General features: G+C 31.7%; 1 protein-coding gene across 1 annotated transcript; it reads right to left on the bottom strand.

Moving 5' to 3' along the window:
• Positions 1-2,168: 2,168 nt before the first annotated feature.
• On the bottom strand, positions 2,169-20,005 carry LOC127701492 (monocarboxylate transporter 13-like). The gene is made up of 7 exons (XM_052205372.1): positions 19,946-20,005; positions 12,398-12,680; positions 8,637-8,780; positions 7,017-7,943; positions 5,936-6,115; positions 5,418-5,543; positions 2,169-2,438 (listed from the first exon to the last, which is right to left on the bottom strand). The coding sequence occupies exons 2-7, from the start codon at positions 12,657-12,659 to the stop codon at positions 2,260-2,262; spliced, it is 1,818 nt and encodes a 605-aa protein (XP_052061332.1). The 5' UTR covers positions 12,660-12,680; positions 19,946-20,005; the 3' UTR covers positions 2,169-2,259.
• Between the last annotated feature and the right edge of the window lie 455 nt (positions 20,006-20,460).

The raw sequence follows: 20,460 nt of genomic DNA, 5'->3' as shown, positions 1-20,460 counted from the left end.
CGGGAAGAACATAGCACCGGAGCGTTTCATCTGTCCTGTTTGGATGTAAACCAAAATCAAAATATGCTACAGTTCCAAAATTGATTTCAATGAAGCTGCAAATATGAACATTCGAGTCCTTCGTTGGAAATGTAAAAAACGCTTTGAATTTTGAAAATTATGTCAATGATAGCTTATAAAAATGTAAACAAGTAAAACGAATGTATTTCATATTGTTTATCGAAAGTTTATACACATGAAAGCTTTGGGTGGGTTTTATCCTGTCTGTATTTAACAACAAAAGTATATCTTTATAGCAAAACACACTGCTGTCAATTACAAAGCCTCAAATGGTAACGCTGATGCTTCGTTAACATGGAATGTAACCAGATGGTATTGATTCGATAAATAGTTTGGTAGATAAATACAGGCAACAGTAGTATACCGCTGTTCGAAATTCATAAATCCATTGAGAAAAAACAAATCCGGGTTACAAACTAAAACTGAGGGAAACATCAAATATAAGAGAACAAAGACACAACAGAAACACTAAAATGCAACACACACAGAAACGAACTATAAGATAACAATAGCCATTTTCCTGACTTGGTACAGGACATTTTAAGAAAAAATGGTGGGTTGAACCTGGTTTTGTGGCTAGCCAAACCTCCCGCTTTAATGGCAATGTTAAATATAACACTAAAATGACCGGACTACAATACAAATAAATGGAAGAACATACAGGACAGAGAAACACACAAATAAACAATACAATAGAACATTACGACAAGCTAATAGTTATCAAAGGTGCCAGGTCTAAAGATGAAGAGCATTGATGACCCAAAATTTCAAAACGTTGTGCCAAATACGGCTAGGTTATCTGCCTGGGATAAGAAAATATTTAGTATTTAGAATAATTCATATTTTTGCAAACAGTAAATTTATGAATATAAAAATGACCATATAATTGATATACATGTTAACACGGATGTGGTGACTAACTACAGAATACGTAAAACAACCTAGATCAGTACATAAAAACAGCACAGCCGAACAACACATTAAATGTCAGCCGAATAGATCGACGCACAAAAGTGACGTCACAGGAAAATTTCTAAAAATTTCCAAAAAATTGGATAGAGTTCAAGATTAGGTTTGTAATACTGATATAACATGTATTTAATAACAATGAAAATAACAATACTTATTAATATAAAATTGTGTTAGTAATTAGATAATTAGAACTCCTTTAAACAAGCTTACATTTTTGTTTCGTTCTTTATATTTGCTTGTCAATTCTTCTATTGCGTTTGTGTTGTTTGTCCTTTTTTGATTTTGACAATAAAAACCTGACAAAATGCACATATTGAATTCAAGTACACATTATTAGTGAATATAATATAAGTATCTTTATAGCACTATACAAAAGGAGGAGAAGTTACCTATAACATTAACGGTACCAGTTCAAGGCAGTTGTACGGTACCAGAAGCGAATTTCGACAATCAACGTCTCTTCATTGAAGTTCGAGGCCAAAACATTTAAAAAAACATAGCCTAATACAAACGTTGAAAGCTTATCATACCAAAAAGGACCTAACGTATATCCAAATCAAGACAACGAATCGGAGCTGTGTATGAACGAAATACATTCCTCAATTTAAAATGTTTTCCAAAATTTTATAACAAAAAAAATCAATCAAACAATATCCGCATTTTCATGTACCCAATTTACTAGCTATTGGACTGGTGATACTTACGAACAAGTCGACCGGCATAGGTATTGACCCAGTGATAGTAATAACATTAACGATACCAACTGTACTGCACAGCAACAGATGATAATAAATGTCTCTTCAGTGATGCTGGAGGCCAAACAATTAAAATTCATAATCAGTACAAACGTTGAGAAGCATATCAAACAAAAAAGGACCTAAAGTATAGCCAAATCCGGACAGAGGTCAGAGTATCTTGTGAGGCAGATACATTTCTTAATAGGTAACAATCAAGAACAGTTTATGTTCAATATGACTTACCTATCAAAACAACAACAAACAAGCAGACAACTACAGGTGATACTCAAGTTATAGGATAACTGTACAATGGAAACGTGATTTTGAAATTGGTATACCAGACAGTTAGGCTGTATATATACATTTTAAACCACAAGTGTGCCACAATTGAAGAAGGAAAACATAATATAACCGGTTTTATTTCAAAAAATATAAATATAACGACGTAGTAAAATATTCACAAATATTAATATAAATAATAAAAACAATATTAGCATTCTTCATCTTCCTCATATGTCTCTTTTACAATTGTTTCCTGTTTGCCAGCGTCGTTAAGACGTTTTATAAAAGGTAAATGTAACATTAAGTGTAATAATGCTCCAACAAAGAACATTCCTCCACCAAAGTAAAATGAGGCATCATAATTTCCAGTTGCTTGAAAAACAGCTCCTAAAACAGAAAATGTATTATTATCGCACATAAGTTAAGAATAAGCATGTATATATTTATCATACTGTTATGGCAATTTTTGATTCCTGATTTTAGTATTTTTAGTAACAAACCATCAGAAAAAATTGTTGAAACAGAGAATGAAATAGTTGTATATCAACTTTTAATAAACAAACTGTGTAATGCTATTTTAACTAATGTCATAAATGACGTCTTGGGAAGTAAACTACAAATTCTACATCATCCCTCTTCCTCCAATAAATAGTACGGAATTGATGGTACATTTTCAATATTTTGGAATAACAAATCAAGAACAATAATACGATCGAGTGAAAAATGTAATTTAAAAGATAAAATTTAAAGCTTTTATTAAGTACGAATCGAGCCTTCATGCATAATCAGCACACCACATTAGCTCTTATCACCATTACAAGGTATAAAATTTGTCCTTGAATATTATTATGTTATCTGTAAGACTATACATTTATTTTCCTTGTCTAGTTCCGATGTCCATTATCAAGTGTTTGTTTACCTAAATTATTTGTTTTAAAGACATTAATATCTCGTTTGCACTGATGGTGAGTTTTAGATCGGCCTTTGGGAACATTATGATTATCGCCAGGAGCAGATACAGTGTATCTCTTCAAAACTATCATAATGATGTGTCATGAAACAGTTCTCAGATAGAACTTTTAGAATCAGTCTAAGGTAGAATTTTAAGAATCAGTCTTAGGTAGAACTTTCAGAATCAGTCTAAGGTAGAACTATCCAAAGTGTTGTATGTTAAAATTGTCAGGATTTGTCTACGGTAGAACTGTCAGAATCAATTCTAGGATAGACCAGTTCTTATGGATGTACATTAGTTTAGCTCTTGGTGTGATTAAGAATATTTGTAGTCCTATTGGAATTCTGGAAAGATAACTTAATTTATACTGTAGAGGTGCTACTTTGTGATTGAAAGTGTCTTCCTCGTCTATGGCGTCGTGAAACAATTCAGGTTCGTGAAATTTTGCGTGGTCCGCTTCATATCAGTAATTGTTGATATGTACCCAGAATATTTTACTTGGAACCGTTTCAGAGTTGCAGTATAAAGTGAACAACAATAAATTATCTCAAAACACACGCGTTTTTGTACTCCGCTGGAAACAGGATAGAAATGCTCTGCAAAACCTTGCATTCTACCTGTTTCTTAACCTTCTCAAATAAATGTTATATATTGAGACAATGTATAGTTATCCTAATATAATTACATGTACCTGAAAGACATATTTTGCATAAAAGGATTAGTTAATTGAATTAATACAATTTTGATTTAAAGTATTTGCCTAGTGCTTACCGTTGTAGAATGTATGGTAGTTATGTTTTTTTCTCAATGTTTGAAATTTATGTTTAAAAAAAAACTCTTTTTATTTATATATAATAATGCTTTAGAAGTAGGTCAAATATATTTCTAATATTTTAGTACCTAATAGTTTCGAAAATAATATCTTTTCTTTCTGAAGTCAATTAGTCTGGTATCTTTAGTGAGTATTTTAATCACTATTTAATGTCACTGCTGGTTGACGTTTCCTCCCCAGTTTGAATATTGTAACATTATAAAATCTTATGTATGGATACATATGTAGTTTGTTGTATTATGTAATGTTTAGAATACGCTAATACAGCAGTTCATAAAAATAAAAACCAAAAACAACAAAATAAAACGAAATTATGACAACAATTTACAAAAATGAACAATACCACATAATCAAAAACAGTAACCATGATATCTTAGAATACATTGTTCCAAGAATAAAGATAAAGATAAGAAATATATGAATAAAGAAAACAGAAAGAAAAATAAATACATAAATATAAAAAAAATAGAGCTGAACAGAACTGTTCTTCATATAGAACTATCAAAATATGTTCCAGGACAGAACTGTCGAAACTGTTCTAGGGTAGAACTTTCAGAATCTGTTCTAGGATTGAACTGTCCAAATATGTTTAAGAGTAGAACAACATCTGTCATAAACTGTTCTAAAGGTATCTGGAGAACTCATCGACAGGCTGTTATGGAACAGTTCACCTGACAATTTCTTGCAGATTTTAAGAGCGATTTAAACTGATCAAAACTGTAGTATGTTCACAGGCCATCATAATGGGTAGTTTCTGACGATTTTATATCTACTGCATTTTTATGTTTACTAGTAAAATTACTTTCTATCGATCTGCTTTTTTTTTAAACATAATTGAGCTTTTACAGCCTGTAATCAAACAGGATACAATTTGGAACCCTATACTCAGGAATAGATTACCTTAGCTGTATTTTTGCAAAAACTTTTAGGAATTTTTGGTCCTCAATGCTCTTTAACTTCGTACTTTATTTGGCCTTTTTAATTTTTTTGGATTCGAGTGTCACTGATGAGTCTTTTGTAGACGAAACGCGCGTCTAGCGCAAATACAAAATTTCAATCCTGGTATCTACTGGTTGGTACTGTACATTTTGCTAGAGTTTTCACTAAGAGATTACATGAATAGTTTCCTGCTATTTTCTTTCTATCAGAAATCATATCATACCCTCGATATATGAATAGTTTGTTTCATCTGAGATGAATAAAAAGAGATGGAGGCTATATGTCAATGAAACAGAAATCCGACAACCCGAAAAAACTTTCAAAGGTCAATCGTCTTTAGCTACTGTAATTCAACAATATACAAGATTTAAAAGCTATAAAACCAAGTTTTACCCATCGCTGTCATTTCCAGTGCCTACACAAAGTCAGGACTTAAATATATGGAAGTCAACCATCACTTGTACCAGTGATAATTATCCGAAAGACATTTGGCCAAATTTATGGAGTTTCAAGGACAATATTTGTTCAATGCTTCTTCCCAATAACTGCAATATGTTTAGTTTAAAATAATGTGAACTACGTATTTATACTACAAACGGTAAAGCCATTTCAGATTATCGTCTAGTCTTATATTTTTCTATACCTGCTGCTGGTGGTCCTGCTATGCCAGCTATCCCACGAGCAAGAGTCAACAGACCGAATGCATTAGCAAGTCGATTTAGTCCCAGTAAATCACATAGTATGATAGATGTTAAAGATATAAATGCGGCTGAAAAAATAAAATAACATTAATAGTTTTTGGACTAGAAAATGCATATTTATTGCAATAAACATTTGATAACTTTAACAACAACAAAATACGTTTAAATTATTAATAGCATTAATGTAGATTACTAGTAATACACTACCACCTTGAAGGTCATTAGATTGAAAAACTCTGAAAAATATGTCAAAATACATTTAATAGTAACCTAATTTTTATTATATGATTAACACATCACCGAAAAGAGAAGAAAATGTTCCCATACAGATACGAATTAAAAGAGATGCGGAGTATACCTTAATGAAACAGCAACACAACGATGACAATATCAAAAACCGGTATGTTCCGATTACTAAGTTTCTTCAGCTCTCTTAATTATTTTACATGCATGATCTTACCTACACTCAAACCAAATATTACACTGAATGCTACCAGTGCAGGATATACTGTACACAGTGGCTGTAGAAATAAAGTCAAAGCTGCTATCAGAAGGGCTATATTATTTACAACTAAAGCATCGACGTTCTTCAGATTCGCTACCATTCCTGACAATAGTCGTCCAATTGTATTAGTTATACCTATGAAATAAACAATTAAGAGTTATGCATGTACTGGTTGTTTATCAGCTTTTCACCGCTTTACACTATTTTCAGGAATGTAATTCAAACTACAAACAGCTGACTCGACTTCCATGTTATGTGCATTTCATAACTACTCCAGTTGTTTTATGTTAAAAAAAACAGTGCTTAAAAACTCATTAAAGATGCCAGGCTTATAAGCCATATATAAAACAAAATTTAGCAAGAAAATATGTACATGTTTGTATTTTATCGGTCTCCCTAGCCTTTATCAACCTGCTCATCACTTCACAAAATTCCAGATAACAATTTTGTTATGTCAAATTTGATAAGTTTGACCTAACACTGACAAGTTTAAAGTCTTCTCCAAGTTAATTTTGAAACAAAGAAAAACTACGTATAAAAAAATGATATATATATATCTTTTTGTAAAACAAAATACCCACTATTTGGCACAATCAGAAGCCGTTTGATTTCGTTTGCTGTGCCGAACAAGGCTTAATATCATTATTCCCAAGTGATATTTTACAATGTCAAAAACCAGATGATTGGTATAACAATATATGAGAGTCTGAATTGGGTTTCCTTCATTTCTTTTTTTTTAATTTTTAGACCATTTTTTTCTATTCTTTATCTAGATCTATTTTGCCCGTTATTCTCTATTGTTGATATTTAAACACCTTTTTGCTTTTTTGCCCATTATTCTCTAATCTGCAAACCCCCATTCAGACCCTCATATATAAGACCAGTTTAACTTGCTTACGATTGAATATTTTTAAAACAAAATTCTGAATAACGTGACAACATAAACGTTTCTCTTTTCAGAAATCGACATAAAATATGAGAACCTGCTATAATCTTTTGTCATTGATTTTGAACTACTAGTTTGTAAGTAACCTACCAATTATAGAAAGAAGAAAAGCTGCCTGAGTATTCGGTGTTCCCAATATAAGTGCTCTATCGACTAGGAAATAAAATGGAATAAAGAATCCAGTACATGCAAATATATTCCCTATACAAAGTAATAAAAATGGAATATTTAGTAATAAAGAGAAATCTAACATTTCTTTTAATATTGTGAGAACGGTGTCTGGTAGACACGTACATCTGTCCCAGAATGTGACTCGCTGTGAGTATGATGACTGGATCGAATATACTGAATTTGTATGTACAAGATTTGGATGTGAGTGGAATTGTGGAATGTACAACATACTCCCGCTGTAGATAATTTCATGTGTTCTAACTAGTTTCATTCTATCGCGATAGGCACACCGCTTATCGGTATAATTAGATCTCTGAAACTGGGATAAATCATTCAATGAACTAGATCGTCTGTTTATCCGATGAACGTTTTGTTTTTGTTCTACGTGAATAAAGGGTTGGACTTCCCGGAGGTGAATTCCTTCTTTAGACAAATGTTCGCTTACAGTATCACAATCTATGTCTGAGTCAATTTCAGGCTTTTTCTGGTCGAATTTCGTAACATCGGAAGTGGCATCTGAACTTGAGTCCAGCCTTTTCTTGTCAACTTTAATTCCCGAATCAGAGCTAACATCTGATGAACTTTCCAACATATTTTGGTTATTCTTCGATTTAATTGGTCTCATCAACATCCCACATACTGCCCCATTTAGGATTATTCCTGCCATAATTCGTAGCAAGTTTCTCCAGTCGTATACTTCTGATAAATATTCCAATAACGGTGAGAATATGAATGTACCAATACCGGAACCACACACGGCAATACCTGTTGCAAGGGGGCGCTTTTTGTCAAAGTAATATCCTACACTTACAATTGAGGGCAGGTACACCATTCCGAAACCAAAACCTTGAAATATAATGGCAGATTATTCATATAAATAAACAGAAATTTATGCTTTTTTCAATAGTTTTTAAACCTTTTGTCGTTATGTCTACTTGTTTGGTTATTGTTTGCCCCTGTTTTTTTTTATTATTTTCTGATCTTTCCTTATTTCTTTTAAATTTTATATTGGTACAGTGTTTTTATTTTAAGAACTATAGGTTACTGAATATATAGGAATATGGCAGTTGTTTTCAAATAGTCCGTTTCTATGTATGTTGGCGTTTGTTTTTGTTGCAGGTCAGTGTTTCTGTTGTTCAGTTGTTTTCCTCTTATAGTTGATGTGTTTCCCTCGGTTTTAATTTGTAAACCGGATTTGTTTTCGCTTAATCGATTTTTGACTATTGAACAACGGTATACTACTGTTGCCTTTATTTACTTACTTTGTCTGAAAATGTTCACATTGACCATTACCTTATGATATTTGCACTCTTGCCTCTGATTACACCATAAGTCAGTATAATATTTCGAGAATTTTACCGCCGATAAAACCATTAGTCAGTGCAGGTATATGGAGACTCTTACTTCTAATAACACCATAGGTTAGTATGAGTATATCGAGACTCTTACCTTCAATAACACCATATGTCAGTATGAGTATATCGAGACTCTTACTTCCAATAACACCATATGTCAGTATGAGTATACCGAGACGCTTACCTCCAATAACACCATATGTCAGTATGAGTATATCCAAATTGGGGCTAAATGATCCGGCAATAAAACCAACAGCAGCCACAACACTTCCTGCTATTGTAACCGGACGACATCCAAACTTGTTTACCAGCGCACTAACTATTGGACCTAAAATCAAAATATATCATTTAAATGTATTATACTTCTAGATATTTCATGAAAATAAGATCTTTTAAGGACAAAACTCCACTACAAAGCTTTACAAGAAAATAGTTTGCTGCTGTTATAACCGATTTGCTATTTACCGTCTCAAAATATATTGCATTTGACAAAGATAAATGTAAAACATTCATAAAAGGGTTATAGTATGAAGTTGAGTGCGATGTTGGTAACAATCACATCCTTCCAGTTTTCTCTTTTCCATTAGATTTCGTATTTTCATCTTATTCTATTACTTTTTTGAGGAGGGGATTATCTCTTTTAATTTACATTTTTCCTATTTTATCCATTTTTATTCTGAAATCGCGGACCAAATTTTATGGGAATTGATTAATTTTTTGTATCATTTTGGTCCATAATTCGAATATGTGTTCTTGTGACAGGATCAACATTGATTTGAAAAGAAACCCGTAGTTTAAACTTTCGTTAAGATATATATAAATGAAATTGATCAATAATTGTTAAATCAATCCATGTTACTAAGAGATTTTGGACAATGACATAGCAACCAGTACAAACAACCAAAAGACATTTAGAATCAACATACTGTCTTCAAGAATAGACTAAATGATGTCTTTACAATATGGCAAGCTTTAATTAGCACCAAGTCTAACAATTGGTGTATGAATCAAACAGCAAAACAAAAAGGGGGGTTTACAGGTACACGGATTTGCGGCGGTGATAATGTCTTTTAGATCGTGATCCGCAACTTTTGAAACTCTATAAGTGGACTGTTGACAAAAGGTAAATAAAAAAGATACATGAAAATCACTTCATTTTTTAGTAACGGTACATCAGAAAAAACAAACAAATCAATAATAACGTAAAGCGTATAAAAACATGCTCGTGGTAACTGAAGGCAAGATTAATAATGGCTGTATCTGTAACTTCAAATTGACTGGTGATTCACGGACTATGCACTATTCAGCGTTTTTGCAAACAAACTGATGAAGTAAGCTAACTTTTTACTGTTTTAGAAAAGTTTCCGTCCTATAAATGCTGAAAAAATCGACGAAAGGGGGTATACAGGTTGTTTTATGTAGGAATATAAATAGTGTGGTTTGAAATCTCTGTAAAATGTATCATCGATCATAAAGTTTAATTTTCTTACTTTTTCTCCGAATTATACGTTAATAACTTTTAATAAAGTAGATACCAGGATGGATCGGTTAGCCCATGAATATTATATTAAACCTTTGCCAAGGATGGTTCGGTTAGCCCATGAATATTATATTAACCTTTGCTAAGGATGGATCTGTTAGCCCATGAATATTATATTAACCTTTGCTTAAAAGTTTGGTATCCACCGTATCTAAAGTATTTAATTGGTTTATGGTATGGCACATTTTGGGCTTTTTCATCTTCGTATTAAATTTTCACTATTTACTCCTTCGTTTAGCTGTGTGGCAAGTGTTGGAAAGAACAATTTACCGCTAGTAAGGTCGCACGAGATAGACATTATGTTTTATCAGTGAATGTTTCTAGGGACCTTAGCCAATCAAACAGGGGAGTCACATGTTAATAGCCTCTATTTATACAGTTTATCACTGTCCGATATCGAGGTTATTCACACCATTTATAAACTAATTACAGGATTGAGAAGTAAATATGGTCATTGGCCATTCAGATAAAAATAGGATTATTTTATAATCATATGATTAATAAAAGCTGATTTGTCTGACTAATTTTATCTAAATGGATTTTTTTTTAAATTTCATATATGTTCATGTTGACATTTTTATATAAATAATTCCTGTATCATATAATATAGATTTGGAATGAGAATGGAGCACCCGTTAATATAAAGATTATAGTTCTCTAAACAGATTTTATGATTTTGTACGAAGTTATAGAGCATTAAAACCGAAAATCCCCAAAAAGTTGTGCCTAAATACGACTACTGCAATTTATACCTGGGGTTAGAAAAACCTTAGTGTTTCAAATACTTCAAAATTGTATAAACAGTAAATTTTCAGAAATATGAACACATCAATGATATTTCATGTCAATACATATGTTCTGCATTCTGACTACTGGGCTAACATATATTGAATCATTTAAGAATGCTTACCGTTTACACAGACTTTTCAAAATGCTTCAAGAATGATTTAGTTTTACCCCCTTTAATGAGTTAATATGGCAATTTGACTTTTGCAATGGCTGTATACTGTTGTGAACAGTAAAAAAAGTTTTCAAATGATACCCAATAAATTTCATCTTATTTATCTACTCAAACTTTATCTTCTTTTTTTTTAAATAAGTATGCATTTAACCTAGCTCTAACCAGTTTAACCAAGCGTGCATTTTTGTTATATGTAATTTCTGGTCATATCCAGTCTGAACATTGCCTTCAGAATTTTCCATTAAATTTTACATAGAAATAGATTCTATCATTACCCTGTTGCCTAAAATATTTTACCACTCTCGATATTTTATTTTTAAATTTCAACTATCTGGAGGGGATAAATACCATAATCAACGGCGTGGTGTTTTTTTATAATCAATATGTACACATTCTTTTCAATGCTTTGACATTTGTTTTTCCTCATTCTCAATCACACGCGTGTTTCTTCACCTTCATATATCACGCTTTTTGTGCCTACGATTGAAATGTAATATATTTATTTGATTATTTTCAGCTTGTTTTCAATTTGATAAAATTGAACTGAAAAATCAAATAGGAATATTTTTTAACCATATTAAAATGTATATCTTTTAGCAATAACCAGGTGTTATTATATCGATGGACTCGAAAATTGAAAGCCAATAGTTGAGAGAAAGAATATAGAAGTGTCTATTATAAGTTTATAATCAGTTTCTTTACTTTCAAAAAAAATTTAAAACAAGTCTTTTTTTCAATCAACGAGAATATTTAAAAAAGACAATAAGGTAAATACAAAAAATCAAAACAGCAGTCAGACAAAAATATTATTAAGGCAATATTCGTGTAATTCTTTCTTGGTTATTTCCGACATTAAAAACGATTACGGGATGCTTTGGGTGTAGTCACTATTTTTTTTCAACAAGGTTGTATTTATTGCTGCTTTAAAATACACTTAAAGTCAATGGTCATATAAAAAAACACAAATTAATAACGGTAAATTATATGCAGAATATGTTCCACTTCAGGTTTTCGCGCCTTATCTTCCTTTTCTGCCTCAGAAGCTTATAAATTTGGGTAGCAGTTGAAACCGGTGAGCTATATCTAAGTGGGAAAAGGCACAGGTCATTTTATCTGGTTCAATTATTGATGATGCAAAAATAAATGCGAGATGTTAATAAAAAAAAATTTATATCCCAAATCTTTCAAAAATGCTACCAACAGATTTATTCATCAAGTGCCTTCTTTATATGCAAATTTGTATTCCAAAATAACAGTTTAGAACTAGGAGTTTTTCTGAGAAAATAACCAACTATTTGAAATGTCTGAGGTATCGTATGTCCAGGATTAAGTATAGAGAACAAAACAAGACTTTTAAATTTTAACAAATAATGAAAGAAAATAACCCTTAAAATTAAGATTATGTGAGAAAATGCAAACTGCAGTAATAAACAAAACATTATACCTGCACATAAATACATTCCTATCAACAAAGATCCAACAAGGGATACTTTACTCTTAGAAGTCTGGAAGTATTCTGCAAATTTAGGAAGCAGTACACCATAGGCAAGTCCTATACCGTCCACTAGAATGTTGCACATCAGCGAACTGAACACCACGACCCAGCCCCATCCTCCATCCGGGGGCTTAGCAGTAATAGGTTCGTCTACATTTTTTCTATTCAGATTTTTTCCTTCATTCTTCTCCCCGTTTGAACTTTTATCCATGTAGTGTTGTATTCTTATTTACTGAAAAAGAATTTATACCAACTTTGATAACCTTTGCATAAAGTTTCATAAATTTCATACAATTTATATACGGGTAGAAAGTAAATAGTTTATGATGTACTTGTGGGTGCAATAGTCGTGATAACTAAAATTTATAGATAACCGTTTTCTGTCATAGCCATATCACAACCACAGATTAAACTGTCATAGTTTTGTCCCATGAAATATTTATTTGATAACAAAGAGCATAGCAGTCTCTTAGCACTGCGGTCAAGAATTCCAATTTATAAACAGGAAAAAATAGACATTAAGTGTAGTACTACGATAATTTTTAAGTTACACATTTAAAGCTTTAAAATATAAATTGTTTTAGAAAAATGTTATTTTCAAATTATCAAGTAAATGATTACTTTTAAATATATTTTCAATCATGAACAGTATAAAAAAAAACTATGATTATATCTACCAAATGATGTTTTAACGTATAGTTTGTCAAAAGCAAATAATCTAATTGTTTCAGATATCCGTTTTCCTTTCCAAATTGTATAAAATAACAGGTTTCTTCTTCAAAGAATACATTATGTCATGTTACTAACAATTCTAGTTCCTAGTGTGTTTTTTTCTCTGTCAAATTCATTCAAGTATTTTTAATGTCAACAGATAACATAACGTCAATTACTTGTGAAAAAAATCTTCCGTGAAATATACATGTATCATATGATACAAAAATAAAAACATGTTATTCTCTTTTATAGCTAAATTTGTTTAGAAACATAAAAATTTAATCAATGTAAGTACATAAGCAGATTGTTATTAAAACCAACAAACTGTATGTCACTGACTTCGTCCCATGCGTATTCATGTATCAGTGACTGTTTAACCAACTGAATGTGAAATATGACCGTTATCACGTTAACTAGATACCCCTTCAAGTGCACATTACAAATGCAAATGCAAAAACTAAATTACGGAAAAACATTTGCTCTGCTGCAAATACATTCTAATGCCATCAAAATGAAATAAACAAAAATAATTATTACAATTATATCAATTTTATTTTACCGAGGCTCTAGAGCGACACACTTTAAATTATTTTAATCCGAAATGTCGTTTGTCTGAAATCCTAATATGATTTAATGAATGTCACGGATATCAATAAATGGTGTATTTTCAGTCTATTGCTATACTGTTCACTATAACATCAATTTTATAATGATTATCATTAATAATATGAACTAATGATATTGTAAACGTTCAACAAGGAGTTTTATATCGACTATTTGTATCTCATAGATTTAAAGTCTTTTTTTTTGGCATACCTTATTCTCTTATTTCACCTGTTAACTGACTACGGCTGGTAAACATTTTAGATTATGTCCGTATTTTGTGCCCGTAGCATTAAAGTTCAAAACTCCTATACTGATTGATGTAAAAAAAGATATTAACGACCTTCATTGTTAAAAATATTTACAAAAAAATCAAATAGGAGGAGTTTCCAGTTTTTCGGAATCTGTTCATAATGCTTCTATGCGGGTGAAACGAAAAATTTCAAATGAAGAAGACCTGTCTGGTTTATGGTTGGACAGCATATGACTTAATTCGCCAGTAGGATCATTTACATCCAAGATTGTGAAATGTCTATCGTTGCCTATCATGTTCAAAAGAGATATTACTATTAGTAAAGTTGTGCAATTAAATTTGATTACCAAAGAAACGATATTATAAAACAAAAACCGTACTATTCTGTCAACAGTAAATCTACCCATACTCTACAATTGAATGTGTAGACTTCAAATAACAGCCAACACAAAAAAAAACGATGGTCTTTACAACAGCAGTGTTTTTAGTCATCTAGACAATAAACTCACCAAAGATACCAGGACGTTTCTTCTACAAAAGAATTATTAGTGACGGTCGAATAAAAAAATGTTAAAAAGGCCAAATAAAGTACGAAGTTGAAGACCATTGAGGATCCAAAATTCCGAAAGGTTTTGCCAAAGTTAAGATTATCTATTTCTAGGTAGAATAATATCCTTAAAATTTCGAAAAATTTAAACTTAAGTTATGCAGATGATACTGTTTTATTTTCTGAAACTGCACAAGATCTTCAACAGCAGCTAAATACATTTTATGAATACTGTGAAATGTGGAAATTAAAGGTTAATCCAACCAAAACAAAAAATGTTATTTTTGGTAATGGTAGATTGTCAAACAATCTAAAATTTACACTTGATGGTAATGATTTAGAAATTGTCAAGGATATGTCATATTTAGGCATTATTTTTTCCAAAACAGGTAGCTTCACAAGTGCTAAAAATCAACTCATTAGTAAAGCCATCAAAGCTATGTATGAAGTTCTAAAAAAAGGCCGTTTACATATTAACCTGACAGTTAAATGTCAGTACGATCTTTTTGATAAAATCTTTAGACCAATATTGCTATACGGCTGTGAAATTTTGGGGTTTATTCATATCATTTATGCAATAGAAAGAGCCCATTTGAAGTTTTTGTTGTAAATTTTTAAATTTGAAAAAATCAACCCCAAGCTTTATGGTTTATGGAGAGCTCGGTGCTTATCCAATGTCAGTATTTGTGGAACACCGTATGGTAACCTTTTGGTCTAACGTTGTAAATAGTTCTGATAGGAAATTGACAAATATTCTATATTGATATATTTATAAACGCAACGAAGATAGCGGATATACTTTTGAAAGGTTGATTTGTATAAAAAATATCTTGAATAAATATTGATTTTCAAATATTTGGATAAATCAGAGTAATTACAGTTTTAATCCAAAATGGTTAAAGTTGTGCATTAAACAGAGAATATTTGACCAATTTCAGCAGACTTGGAAAACAGAAATGGAAAACTCTCCAAAAGCATTATTTTATAAACTTTTTAAAGAAGACTTTGAATTTGAAGAATATTTAGACTTATTACCTTATAAAGATAAAATAACGTTATGTAGGTTTAGAACTGGAAATCACCGGTTACCTGTAGAAACCGGTAGATGGCTTTGAATTGTTAGACAGGAAAGGTACTGTGTACTTTGTTATTCTCGAGAGATAGGTGATGAATTTCACTATATTCTAAACTGTACAGCTCTAAAAGAAAGTAGAAGAGCTTTACTCAAACCTTACTATGTAAGCCGAGCAAATGTTTTGAAGTTCGGCAGTTTATTTTTTTCAAATGATATTCGGGTATTGAAAAATTTGTGTAAATTAATCAGAATTATCAATACAGAAGTATGTTCTCCAGGTTAATCACCAATCTCTCATCTTTTTATGCTCGTTTTGTATAAACTTGTCATGCGCATAATATCTGTATTTTATTATATGCAAATATATCTTTCTTTGTACCATTTACTTGGTTTTATAAGAAATAAAGAATCTTGAATCTTGAATCTTGAAAAATTCAAAGTTAAGTAAGCAGTTAATTTATAAGTATGACCATATCAATGATGATTCATGTCAACACAGAAGTTCTGATTACTGGACTGGTAATACCCTCGGGGAGGAAACATCCACCAGCAGTGGCATCGACCCAATATGAAAGTTCAATCGAAATGCACAATGGAGGTAAGTTCAAGAGTACCATCAATTTTCAGCGTATTAGACTTTTTGTGAGAACAACAACGGTCATCGTCTGTATTGATAGACGAAAGATCAAATATGGACTGTTCCAAATCTTGAAAGACTAATCGTCTAAGCTATGAGCGCATGGCATGTCCATGCATCTTATTTCGTCCATTTGTTTTTAAAGTGCCATAGCTCAAACAAGTGTGAAATACATATTAAACAATTTAAGGGAGATACCATTTTCAGTTTAGAAATAAGAAATAAATAAGCCATAAAAAATCAAATACGAATGATTTTAATATACAAAATAAGAGCTAAATTCCCTTAAGTTAACTCGAGATATCATGAGATGTGTTCCGACTTGTCCATTTTTTTATAATTGTAGTCCAACTAAAATAGGACATAGATAGCAAGAAGACATTAAAACACATCATTCAAAGAAGGAAAGATAACACCCTGTATAAAAGAACAAGAGTGCACACGCTGAAATGTCTCGCCTTCTTTACTGACCACTGATTTTATGTTGATAGTCCTACATATAAAGCTTTACTAAAAGTATCACATAAACTTAACATGAACCTAGAAAATTAGGTCAAGATCAGATAAACCAAACCGGAAATACATGTACATCTTACAATCATTCAATACACCAAATATAATTGACCTATTGCTTATAGTTTCTTAGAAACAGACTTAAACAGGAAACTAAACATTGACCAATGAACCATGAAAACAAGGTCAAGGACAAATGAACCATGCCAGACAGACATGAACACCTTACAATCAATCTATGTATTAAATATAGTTGACCTATTGCTTATTGTATCTAAGAAACAAACTTAACCATGAAAACTTAACATTGACCAATGAACCATAAAAATGAGGTCAAGGTCAAATGATACCTGCCAGACAGACAAATACACCTTACAATCATTCCATACAACAAATATAGTTGACCTATTGGTTATAGTTTAATAAAAACAGACCAAAACACAAAAACAAAACACTGAGCAATGAACCGTGAAAATGAAGTCAAGGTCAAATAAAGCCTGCTAGACTGACATGTACATTGTAAAATATTTCCATACACCAAATATAGTTGACATATTGCATATAGTATTAGAAAAAAAAGAACCAAAACACAAAAACTTAACTTTAACCGCTGGACCATGAAAATGAGGTCAAGGTCAGATGACAACTGCCAGTTGGACATGTACACCTTACAATCACTCCATACACCTAATATAGAAGACCTATTGCTTGTAGTATCTGATATATGGACTTGTCCACGAAAACTTAACCTTGTTCACTGATGCATGAAATGAGGTCGAGATCAGATGAAAACTGTCTGACGGGCATGAGGACCTTGCAAGGTACGCACATATTAAATATAGTTATAATATTACTCATAATAAGAGAGAAATTAACAATACAAAAAATCTTAACTATTGAAAATGAGGTCAAGGACAATGGACATATGACTGACGGAAACTTCATAACATAAGGCATCTATATACAAAGTATGAAGCATCCATGTCGTCCACCTTGGAAAATATAAAGCTTTTAAGAAGTTAGCTAACGCCGCCGCCGCCGGATCACTATCCCTATGTCGAGCTTTCCGCGACAAAAGTCGCAGGCTCGACAAAAACGACGAATAGACAAGCAACCGTCCACAAGATACTTCACAGAAACTAAAGATTAGGCAAACAAATTGTTGCTTGCTTTACTTACATATGTTATTATGAAGAAGGAAAAGCTAAACATAAATCGCCAATTGTTAGAAATCACAGGCTGTTGATTCTCGTGGGAATAAACAACGGAAGCGTAGTAGAATATTTTGGTTGAAATGACAGGCAAAAAATGTTCAAAATTGAAACCAAAATGTTCAATACTAGAAAAATTTTACAGTGCGGATATAGATATCCTAAATTATCTAAACCTTCTACTAAAATCTATGAAAGATAGAAATTTATTGTTGAAATATGGTTCCGTCAGTAACCATTAAGGATAAGATTAAGGATACTACCGGAACTTGAAGGTCTGCTTCATATTATGATCTATTCTCGATATTGAAACAAATGGACGACTTAAAACAAGAATCTGTGACAAACGTGATGATTTCAACTTTCCAATCGTCAGCTTTCCATTTTTCAGCAGTAACAAATCCTCTGTATCATCGTATGGGTTTTACATATCTTAATTGATAAGTAACGCTCGGGCAAGTTCACACAATACGGACTTCATTTGAAGGGTTGTGTTCCTTTCACAAATTGATCCCACAGAGTTATGTCAACATAAGAAGAACGATTAAAATCGTAAGTTTTAAAGTCATCATCACGCATTGCTTATCCGATACGATATGTTTGTGTCTCAAATCGTTAACGACATGTTTTCACAGTCTTAAATCTTTACATACCAGAATATTCGTCTAATCTATAATTTCACAGGTTGTGTCCTATTCCCGATTGTGACATTTCGACTGAGTGTGGATTCTTATGTCGGGTGGTACATGTATAGCAAGACACTTCTACCCCGTCAACGCATCCGGTCTCGTTCTTTTTTTATTTCATGCGATTCCCTCAGTTGTTGTTTGTTATCTTGATCAGACTTCTTAATCGATACGTGAGATTTGAACATCGGTAAACTACTGTTGCCTTAATCAATGTCATTTATTTTGTTATTTAGTTGTTTTACTGTTCAAGGCAGATCTTTGACAGTCTCTTGAATTTATTCAAAACGTTGTTTTACTCTGGAAATTTAGAGATTTACGTATTATAGGGACATTTGTCTATTGTCGAAGACCGTATTATCAAACTACCGTATATCAAGTCGTTTGACTTCGGATTCACAAATACGCATTCTCAATTTTATTACATTCTGATATGTGTGAAATTCAATGCAAACCAGTATAGTTGACAAATCGCACTTCAGATTTGATGAGGTATAACTGATATGACAACATCACAAGTTCTACTCTAACAGTCATTATCACAACTTTACCATGTTGACGTATTCAGTTTCACTCCGTTTGAACTTTATGCCATTCTGGGATTTTTTTCACTGATATGTTATTCTTTTTATATTTGGACTTATGATATTTCAGCTGTTATAGGTATCTTTATATTCTATGTTTTTCCTGTCATAGCTCCACTTGTCTACTTTCATTATTACCGGTTTTATCATGTTCCTTATCGTGACATTTGCTAAGAGAAATGACTTTGGAATTACATGACGGATAATGCGTGCATTGCATGAAATACTTACCCAGTCGATGCACTTTCATGTTACCTATCATACTTCTCTGATTGAGCAAAAACTTGTGATTTTATTTATTTAGTTCACCACAATACTGTTTAATATAAATATGCAAAAGAAATATTAATAAATGATCGAATGTAGTATTTGTCTTTTATTGTAAAAGTTGTGTCGGTGTCGATTTTTACTCCTGACCTTGATTTCATAACACTTTTAAATGACCTTCCCCGACAGGCGCTTTTCTTAAAGTCGAAATGACATTCTCTTTTCTTTTCAAAATAAGACAGAAAATGTAACTTTGAAGGACACACACAGAAATGAAACATAATATTTCAGATAGAGCATTTCATTTTATCCTCGTCATGATACCGCCAGGAAATTTTCTGCTAGCTTCACACCTTTTAGATAAAAAATGAACAATATTTCAGTTATTACCCCTATCTTCATCCTACCTTATTTAAGTCCAATATCAAGTCAATAAACTGATAAAACTAATATTGCAACTGATTAAATAAATGTGATTTGTACTGTCTATATTTATAACTTATTCATACTCAACTTTATAAGGTTTTCCAAGTTTATATGTATTTTCGATTTGAAGAAAATGATTTCTTAAATTAGATATTTAAAGTTAAAATTAAATTACATGCAATACCAGCAATTGAATAAACGAAGAACAAAGACAATAGTCTTATGACGTAACCAAACACAATACACATAAATTTAACTGATCAATAGGGTCAACAGGTATGACAAGAGCTTTTAAAAAGTTCTAAAGTACATTAAGGCTACCTTTGGAAATTGTGATTTAATCACTTTCAAATGGATTGGTATTTGAAGCAGTTTGCAATTGGATTTCCTCCAGTCTGCAAGTTATGACGGCTACATTGTAGATTATTCTTTGTATAACTTTTGCATGTTAAATTGTCTTTTTTCCATTTTCCTATAAAGTAAGGTTCCAATGCCA

This window comes from Mytilus californianus, unplaced genomic scaffold (genome assembly GCF_021869535.1).
Source record: "Mytilus californianus isolate M0D057914Y unplaced genomic scaffold, xbMytCali1.0.p SCAF_5, whole genome shotgun sequence".
Taxonomy (NCBI): Eukaryota; Metazoa; Mollusca; class Bivalvia; order Mytilida; family Mytilidae; genus Mytilus; species Mytilus californianus.
This window is presented reverse-complemented; position numbering and strand designations above follow the sequence as displayed.

Bases quoted from the DNA above. Each gene is read 5' to 3' on its own strand.
- LOC127701492 (XM_052205372.1), bottom strand. From the start codon at position 12,659: ATGGATAAAAGTTCAAACGGGGAGAAGAATGAAGGAAAAAATCTGAAT. The intron at 8,781-12,397 runs GTATAATGTTTT...TTTTGATTTTAG, and splicing joins AGGAATGTATTTATGTGCAG to GTCCAATAGTTAGTGCGCTG. The intron at 7,944-8,636 runs GTAAGCGTCTCG...TTATATTTCAAG, and splicing joins GACATATGGTGTTATTGGAG to GTTTTGGTTTCGGAATGGTG.